Source organism: Babylonia areolata, chromosome 18, assembly GCF_041734735.1.
Source record: "Babylonia areolata isolate BAREFJ2019XMU chromosome 18, ASM4173473v1, whole genome shotgun sequence".
Classification (NCBI taxonomy): Eukaryota; Metazoa; Mollusca; class Gastropoda; order Neogastropoda; family Buccinidae; genus Babylonia; species Babylonia areolata.
Window position 1 is genome coordinate 50,466,030 of NC_134893.1, and position 10,000 is coordinate 50,476,029.

At 43.4% G+C, this 10,000-nt stretch overlaps 1 protein-coding gene across 1 annotated transcript in view; it reads left to right on the forward strand.

Annotated features, from left to right (window-relative positions):
• LOC143292273 (speract receptor-like) overlaps positions 1 to 10,000 on the forward strand; it is a 434,645-nt gene that overhangs the window by 262,088 nt on the left and 162,557 nt on the right. The window contains exons 4-5 of the mRNA XM_076602459.1: positions 3,794 to 3,940; positions 9,200 to 9,381. Coding sequence (XP_076458574.1) covers positions 3,794 to 3,940; positions 9,200 to 9,381 — 329 coding nt within the window. The remainder of the gene's footprint in view (positions 1 to 3,793; positions 3,941 to 9,199; positions 9,382 to 10,000) is intronic.

Here is a 10,000-nt window from a genome sequence, read left to right on the forward strand (position 1 = left end):
TTTGTTATAGTTGTTTGATGTTGGCGTTTATAACGTTTCCATTTTCCCTAGCGTTCTCTCTCCGCATTCACCCTCCACACATACACGTACACACACTTTTACCCCCCACGCCCCTCCCACAACCCCTACCCCCAAGGTTTTTTTGTTTTGTTTTGTTTTTCGTCTAATATCACTTCAAGTGGAAAGACGTTAAATTGAAGACGAACGAACACACACACACACACACGCACACGCACACGCACATATACACACCAAACAGCAGAGAGAGAGAGAGAGAGAGAGAGAGAGAGAGAGAGAGAGAGAGAGAGAGAGAAGAAACGGAAACAAGACAGACAAACAGGCAGACGACGCTAGTCATATTAAACAATTTGCAAACAAACTGGGCCTCAGACGCTCTCACGTCGTCGTCGATGGACGCATGAGGCAGTCAAGACACTCCTGTACAGATCCACAGTGCACGGTAATCGTCCGTTTGCTGGTGTCACCGACTGCCCTGAGAATAAATGGATAGCGCGAGCCTTCTTTGAGCCCCATTGCTAACTGAAGTCAGCGGAAGTGTTCAGTCAGCCATTTCGCTATTCTCGTGTCAGTAAAGCGCTCAGCTGGCTTCGATGACTGTTTTACAGCAAGCTCTCACTTGCTCGCGGTGTTAGCTCTCTCCATTCGAATGGCGAAAGAGACGACGTTCACAGCGTTTCACTCCAATTACCATCATCAAAATATTGCAAGTGGAAGGCTCTTATACTGAAGAGGTGAATGTTGACAAAGAATACCACAATTCTGACGACGGAAGCTAAAGGTTGGGTCATTCAGACACCCACTGGACAACCGAGGGGTCTGTGTAGAGGAGAAGAGAGGACTGACCGTTCTGAGTGAGTTAAATTAAGCTGACATTCCTGTGTGTGCCTCCACAGAAAGGTTGCAGTACGTGTCACTGCACTGTTTTCATGTAATAAATTTGGCAAATAAACCAGTGGCAGATATCAATCAGGACACAACATTTGGCACGTCATGGGGGCAAGCATAACACGATTTCATCGAAGATAAACGAATACAGTTAAAAAAACAACAACAAAAAAACGAAAAACAAAACAAAACAAAACAAACAAAAAACTACCACCAGTTTGCAGACGACTTCTAAATGAGACTGACAACCGGATACGAGTGTCAATATGGCGTCCAGTTGGCTTCAGCCTTCCTGGCCAATGAGCTATCCATCTATTTTTAGTACAATGGGTATCACCCCATTGTCTGTCGACGAGTCTTTCTCTCTCTCTCTCCACTGTCGCCATTTTTGGTACCGTGTCCCGCTCTTGGGGTTGCCTCCCCCCCCCCCCTCAAAACCAGTAGTGCATGTGAAAAATGCGCTTGCCCGCACGCAAGCCAGCTAGGGTTGGTTACAGAAGAGATTATTTAGGGAACGGCTGGTTACTGGGTGAATTCTGACGTAAATAGCTGCCAGCTAAAATGAGATTAGACTTAAGAGAATTGAAGACCGGGATAACGAGAATGGAACTTAGGGTGCTTATTTCTCTCTCTCTCTCTCTCTCTCTCTCTCTCTCTCTCTCTGTGTGTGTGTGTGTTTGCTGCGCGCGTGCGCGCGTGAGAGAGAGACAGAGAGAGAGAGAGGCAGACAGGCAGGCGGACAGACAGACAGACAGACAGGCGGAGAAAGAGATGGGGATACAGATGCTGATAATGTATTAAACATAATTATCAGGCATTTCCCCTAATGAATGGCAGCAAGCATATCATCATATAACTAAGATAACAATGACAAGCGGTCATGTCATCAACACCGATAGAGGGCGGCAGCGAACGGGAGGGAGAGACAGACAGATAGAGAAAGAGAGAGACAGACAGACAGACAGACAGAGAGAAAGAGACAGACAGACAGAGACACAGACAGACAGATACAGAGAGAAACAGAGACAGACAGACAGAGATAGAGACAGAGAGAGAGAAAGAGACAGACAGAGAAAGAGATAGAGACAGACACAGAGACACACACACACACAGAAAGACAGACAGACAGAGAAAGAGAGACAGACAGATAAATAGAGAGAGACAGAGAGAGAGAGAGGGGGGGGGGGTTGCTGACCATTTGTGTAGTGCAACACGACACTCATGAATATGTCCGGCATACGCAATTTGCAATTCATGGGTGAGGATATGACCCACAGGGGATGAGTGATGATTCATATTTATCGGCGTGATGGACTGCGTAAAGCACTAGTTTGTTTATGCAAGAGTTGAGGAGATGAAGAGAGAGAGAGAGAGAGAGAGAGAGAAACTGAAACTGAAAAAAAATGTTTTAATGCCATTGACATTACAGTCCTGTTGGCATGGGACACATCAGAATAATCGTTTTACAACATAAAGACAAACAAAACAAAAATAGCATGAATATATGAATCCAAGTCGCAGCAACAACCCTGCAAAGAAAATCACAACGTCTGTTGAAAGACATTGAAAAAACACTTGTGTCGAAAGCGGTTTTACCCACGTTCGACAAACTCACGGCGTGCTCAACCGAAAAGAAAAAAAAAAGAAAGAAAGAAAAGTAAACCTATGCATATTTAGTTAATTTGCACTTTCTCCGTGCATATTAGAAAACGATATAAGTGTCGGCTTCTTTGAGTCGACCCATCCAACCTAAACGCTATGACAGTTAAAACTTAAGTGTGATTATTTTTTAACGTTCGAGACTGCAATTCTTTTGTTGTGTGTGCCTTTACAAGTAAAAGCAATTATTGCTACGAAAGTGCCAAGCAAGGGCGATAAATTTAGCAAGTGACCGAATCATCTTTACATTATCTGACAAAAGGAGATGGATGATGTCCCTTTCAACTGAAACACTTTCTTTAAAAACTTCACTTTTTTATTTATTTTTTTATTTTTATACAGATATCACTGTAGGCATTACACACAAAAAAAATGAATTTCGTCTTCTGTCTGCGCCCCACACATAAGGCATGGGGGTCGAATGGATGTGTCAATGGAGTACCATCTTTTACTGGCATTCAGCCCCAATACCCTTCGCCTGAACCGAGCAAGACTGTGCCATTTATTGTTTAGAACTGAAATATATTTTCCCGTCTCAAATATGCTCTTGAATGAAAGAAACCAGCTATATTTTTTTTTCCAAATCTTCTAAATGAGAATGCCAATCCTGTTTGTATGAAGAAATAAGTCTATCTTTAAATTCAGACAAGAATATGTGATATTCTCAGTGTAGCGACGCGCTCTCCCTAGGGAGAGCAGCCCGAATTCCACACAGAGAAATCTGTTGTGACCAAAAACGTAATACAATCTTATATATACAATTTACCTCCTGGGTGTTTTTATATATGTATTGTTGTATAATACCTTATGGTCTTAACGTGTGTCTGTGTGTGCATTTTACTTTTGTCATATGTACCATTTCTTTGTTGGATGTCTCTTATTTGTAGATATTATTGTGCAATACCCTATTGTCTTAATGTGTGTGTGTGTGGGGGGGGGGGGGGGGGGGAGGGGGGGGCAGGGGGGGGGGGGGGACTATTGGAATTCTTATTTGACTAGTTTAATCTCTGTGTTGCGCAAGATCATTTTATGTTGATGTTTGGAACGAGCCTGCGATTGTACACGTTTTTTTTTTCCAAGTGGATTTTATAAAGCGTTTTTGATTTGATTTGATTTGATCGCCACTATCATCATCGTTATCATCAGCATCATCATCATCACTAAGACAGACGGTGTGTGTGTGTGTGTGTGTGTGTGTGTGTGTGTGTGTGTGTGTGCTGTGTGGCAGTCTACATCATGCTGGGCGAGTCCTACGAGTTCATTGGGCTGATGGACCACCTGCAGGAGCGAGGCATTTTGGACTCGGGGGACTACTTCGTGGTAGGGGTCTGCCTCAACGCCTACGACCATTCCAATTCGCGCAACTTCCTGGAAGGTGAGAGAGAGAGAGAAGGGGGGGTGGGGGGTGGGGGGTGGGGGGGGTGAGGGGGAGGGTTGTTGAGGGAGGGAGTGAGAGAGAGAGAGTGTGTGTGTGTGTGTGTGTGTGAAGGGATTAGGAGGGGAGGGAATTAAGATTAACACTCAGACAGACAGACACACACACACACACACACACGCATGCACGCACGCACGCACGCACACGGAGTGACGACGATGATGATGATGGCGGTTGAGGGAGGAGAAATCAAATAATTATTATGCCAACACCGTATCATTCCTTTCCTTACACGTTTGTGATGCAGGTGGGGGAGTACAAGAACAGGTGGATTCTTCAAACTTTTTTTCACTGAGGTTTTTTTTTTCTTTTTTTTTTCTTGTTGTTGTTATTGTTATTTTAATCTGAAATGAACGGGTAAGAACAGTTCGACCTTGAACTTTGAGCTGTCCCTTTTTTGACTCTCTTGTGTAAACAAAGTGAGTCTATGTTTTAACCCAGTGTTCGGTTGTCTCTGTGTGTGTGTGTGTGTGTGTGTGTGTGTGTGTGTGTGTGTGTCCGTGGTAAACTTTAACATTAACATTTTCTCTGCAAATACTTTGTCAGTTGACACCAAATTAGGCATAAAAATAGGAAAAATTCAGTTCTTTCCAGTCATCTTGTTTAAAACAATATTGCACATCTGGGATGGGCACAAAAAATAATAAATGAAGCCTAATTATATGCAAACTGCATTTACTTTTATATTTATATTTTTTGTATTCTCTAAACTTGGCACTTTGATCTGATATTCTGACACAACAACAAGAGCAGTCATTATTATCATTTTTTGTTCAAACAGGAACTTCTTTTGCTAAGCATGGAAGTTTTATTTATTTTGCAAACGTTTTGGTGCAGATAGTGAAAAAGGGAAATTACTCTGTAATTAATGCTAGGGGATTTAATTTGCCACAAGTGAGTCTCGAAGTGAGCCTCTCTTGTTTTTCTTTGTGTTTTTTTTTCTGGCTGTCCTTTCCAGCAAAGAAGGGTCCTATAACCGTGAGGTAACGCAAAAGACCAGACAAAGAATACTCTTCTCTCTGAATGGGAAACTGTTCTGACGTACGCTGATAAAAGGCGACAAAAGGAAACGGCACGGGGGAATTACATGCTCAGCCATTGCATACAGCCTAAGACCGAACATGCTCCCACGTTTCAAAGTACACTGAGTTATGATAGATATATATATGCACGTCACTGCAAAACCCACACAATAAACTGTTCGGTGACGAAGCATGTACACCAATCCAATCTTATTAATCTAAGGGGGGGGGGGGGGGGGATAAAAATGATAACAGATTTAAATGGATAAAACTATAATAAAAGGGATCAAAACATGTTCGCCTTATACACAGAAAATGAAACGCAGTGTGCACATTAAAAGAAAAGAAAACCTCCTCAATTTTATGATCACAAATTGCTTTAACATCTATTCATGTACACATACATATCACAGTCTTATAATGGAGTACCCTGAAGTAAGTCACCTAACTGTATCAGATTCTTGAGCAAGGCCTATCACTCTCCTTAACTTGAAGGTTGACTAGTGAATCAAACACCGCACTTTTAAAGACAATGTAGTCCATGCCAGCATTCAGATGGTTTGGAGTGCACGAACATACCCTATAGCAGGCATACTACACTCAAAAAAAGGAACACACATACACAAAAAAAACACAAAAAACACAAAACAAAAAACCCGAAGTATGGCTGCAAGAACGAAACTGTGTTCAAAAAGGGGTAAAACAACAAACAAACAAACAAAAAAACAAAACAAAAAACAACAACAACAAAAAAACAAAAAAAAACAAAAAACAAAAACGAAACAGCCATACTGGTAAAGCCTGTTTGTAAACTCATGTGATCAAGGCAATTGTTGCCCACGAGCGCAGAAGTTTGGAAACGGGATTATTGCAACTATCTCCTTGTCGACCTTTGTCAAACACACACACACACACACACACACACACACACACACACACACACACACACACACACACACACACACACACACACACACACACACACACACACACATACACACAACACACACATACACGCACACACACACACACATACACACAACACACACATACACGCACACACACACACACACACACACACACACACGCACACACCACCACCACCACCACCACCACCGCCGCCACTACACCACACCACACCCCACCACACACACATACACGCACACACCACCACCACCACCACACTGCACAACACCACACCACACACACACACACACATAAACACACAAACACACAAACACACACACACACACACACACACGCACACTCACACACACGCACACACACACACCTCGTCTGAAGACAGTTGCAGGAAGCTGTTTTAAGCCAGAGTCGTGGTGAGGGCAAAGAAAGGCAGTCATGGTTATCCGTTTGGAAGGAAACTGCTGTGGCTGCCTGTGAAGAACAGTAAAGTCGCAACAGTCTCCCTCCCCGTCTCTCTCTCTCTCTCTCTCTCTCTCTCTCTCTCTCTCTCGCTCTCTCTCTTGACTGCCGGTGGCATTTAAAAACAAAACAAAACAAAATACTCCTGTTTTCACGACAGATGGAATGGTGTTTGCATGTGCATGCGAGCGCGCGTATGTGTGTGCGTGCGCATGCATGTGTGAGTAATTGTTGCTGTGGCACTCAAAATTTTCTTTGCGCTTTTACGACTTCCTTTTATTCGTTTGCCTGCTTGCCCTCTCTCTGGTGTTGCCTTTCTGTGTGTCTGTTTTTCTTGCTTTTATTAATTTCTGCGATGTCTGTTTTCATATATATATATATATATATATGCATGTATGTATGTATGTATATATATATGCTAAGCTGGTTGACACATTTCCGGTACCACTCCTCTCATCCCTCATCCCATCAGAGGAGTAGGATGACTTCAGGCATTTGGACTGGAGCAGGTATAGGGATGATGGAATCACTATCCTGTTTGATCCTGCTCATGTGGGAGTCTTTGAAAATCACATACAGTCTGTCAACCCACCAAACATTCAGTGGACGGTATCGTGTGGAAAAACGGCATCTTACCTTGACATTGGCGTGTCTATGCTTGAGGGAAAGATAGTGACTGATATGTTCAGCAAGAGTTTTCATACTTACTTTCCACGAACTAGTTGTCATCCTCCTCCTGTGTTCAAGGGCCTCATTACAGGAGTGGGGACAAGACTACGCACGGTATGCAGCCACCTGCTTGAGCGTAGAATTGATGAGTGTGCGCGCTACATTGCCTTGGCAGGTTGGAATTGTGACAAGGCAAAATCTGATCTAGTGAAAGGTGGCGGAAGAGACAGGAGAGAACTGCTGACTGCCACCAGAAAAAAAAGAAACCAAAGAAACTGGCTTGAGTCACTTCATTTGATCCACGATTTCCTTCCAAATCAGAAATCATCAGACATAACACCCATTTACTCTATGCTGACCCCCAAAACAAAGAACGTTCTCCCCAAACCCCTGATAATTGAAGCAGACAGACGCCACAGAAACCTGGGCAGTATGTACAAACCCACTGTTCCCAGGCGGTTTGTGATTCATGGCCCTGACAACATCCGAGGCTTCTTCTAATGTAAGGCACCTCGCTGTGACACCTGCAGTCTTGGCCACTTCTCAGACCATGTCATTTCTCCTTGGGATGGAAGGCGCTGGCAGATCAACCAACACCTCTCCTGCACCACGTCAAACTTGGTCTATCTATTGACCTGCAGACTACACCCGGAGGCACAATACGTGGGATGCTTCTACGCTCCTAAGAGGAGATGGGCAAACCACAAAAGCGACTGCAAACTGAGGAAATGCACCAAGTGTTCGCTCGCTGCCCATGTTTCTTCAACCCCTCACCCTTCTGATGACAGCCTCAGCTTTTTACAGGTGACAGCGTTGGAGCAGGTCAACGAAGTGGAGGAGCTGAAAAGAACCGTTCTGGATATGTAGTCTTGGGACGGGTTTCGTTGGACCGAACACGAGAAGCGAAATCCACAGATTTTCGTTGTGAACCCTTAATTCGTCGAGTTACCAGTTCGGTTTGTCGTGGTGGTGGTTATGCACGATCACTGAGATAGATAGATAGATAGATAGAGAGAGAGAGATGTATATAGACAGTTCATGTCCGCTCTCTTGCGTCTACCATCTGGTGTCTAGTGAAGAGCTGTCTAGTTCATGTCAGCTGGCTCTCTTTACGTGACGTGTTCTGTCCATTTCTTGCGCCTTCTTATAATGATGGTCTCCATGCTCTTTGATTTTGTACCAGTTAGAGTCTTGAAAATTGTAACGCAACACGTACGCGCCATTTTCGCTGAACTATTATATATCAGCTTTAATTAATGACCACGTTGCAATCACTTCCGTCTTCTTCCCTCCCGCCACCCTACTCTCTCTCTCTCTAGCTCTCTGTCTCTGTCTCTCTCTATCTCTCTCTCTTCTTCTTCTTCTTTTTCTTCTTCTTCTTCTGCTATCATCAGCATCATCGTCATCATAATTTATCATCATCATCATTATCATTAACATTGCCATGATTATTATAACAATTATTATTATTATCATCATCTTTAGCGTTGTCACGATGATGATTACTATTATATATCATTATTCCTCATTATTATCACATTGTAACATGAGCAAACACTAGATTATGATCTAGTATTGTCCATCTGTAGTAAAATCAATGACACACCGAATTGTGAATGAATGTGTGTGTGTGTGTGTGTGTGTGTGTGTGTGTGTGTGTGTGTGTGTGTGTGTGTGTGTGTGTGTGTGTGTGTGTGTGTGTGTGTTTCGTGTCTTTTGGAGGTTTTTTTGGGGGTGGTTGCCAATGAAGAGAGGCAACGTGATGCATCAAATTATGGAAAACAAAAGTAGAAAAAATGGAATGAAGAATATATAGACGGAAAGAAAAAAAAAAGAAAAGAAAAAGAAAGAAGATTCATGATTGCTCCGTTGTCTGCATGCAACAGAGGCCCCACCTTTAAAAATAAAATCATTATCATCACCACCATCCATCATCACCATCATCATCATCATCATAATTATCCCGCCCTACATACAGGGGTCTTCAGCATGAGGGCCACAGAGAAGACGTTCCTGGTCTTCCGCCTCATCCACTCGCAGCCAGTCAATCATTATTATCACCACCATCATCAGCGTCATTGTCATCATCATCATCATAACTATTCCGCCCTTTATATACACACAGGTGTCTTCAGCACGAGGGCCACAGAAAAGACGTCCCTGGCCTTCCGACACTTCGTGGGCCTCATCCACTCGCCTCCTGTGGAGCCTGGCTACTCGGCCTTCCAGAGGGTTGTGGACCAGTACCTGGAGCGGCCGCCCTTCAACCAGACCAACCCCATGAGGAACATCAACGGGACCAGGAACGTGGGTAGATTTCTTTTTTGCTTTTGTGTGTGTGTGTGTGTGTGTGTGTGTGTGTGCGTGTGTGTGTGTGTGTGTGTGTGTGTGTGTTGTGTGTGTGTGTGTGTGTGGTTTCTATCGCTCTCTTTGTTGTTTCTGGTTTAGGGACCAGGGTCGGGTTTCATACATGAAGCGAATGAAAAAAGGGGGGTGGTTGAGGTGGAGAGGAGGGGGGGGGCGAGGAGGAAGGGACTAAGAAATGAAGAGACAGAGAGAGAGAGAGAGAGAGAGAGAGAGAGAGAGAGAGAGAGAGAGAGAGAGAGAGAGAGAGAGAAGAATGTGGAAAAGATAGAGTACAAAATGTAAAATGGAGGGGGTCAGTGTCAGTGATTGGAGAAAGAAAAAACAACAACATAATATTGGAAGGGTGTGTGTAGAGGGGTGACGGGGGGAAGCGGGATTAGGACAAAAAAAAAAAATCAATAATCAAATATTGTATGCACTACTTGAAAAGAGGTTGATGTGGGAACCCACAATAAACAACCAGCTAACACATAACTAGCTAACTTTAATAATAAAGAACGTTTTGAAATATATAACTTTTTTTTCCAAAACAATTTAACAATTGAAACTGGTAACACGT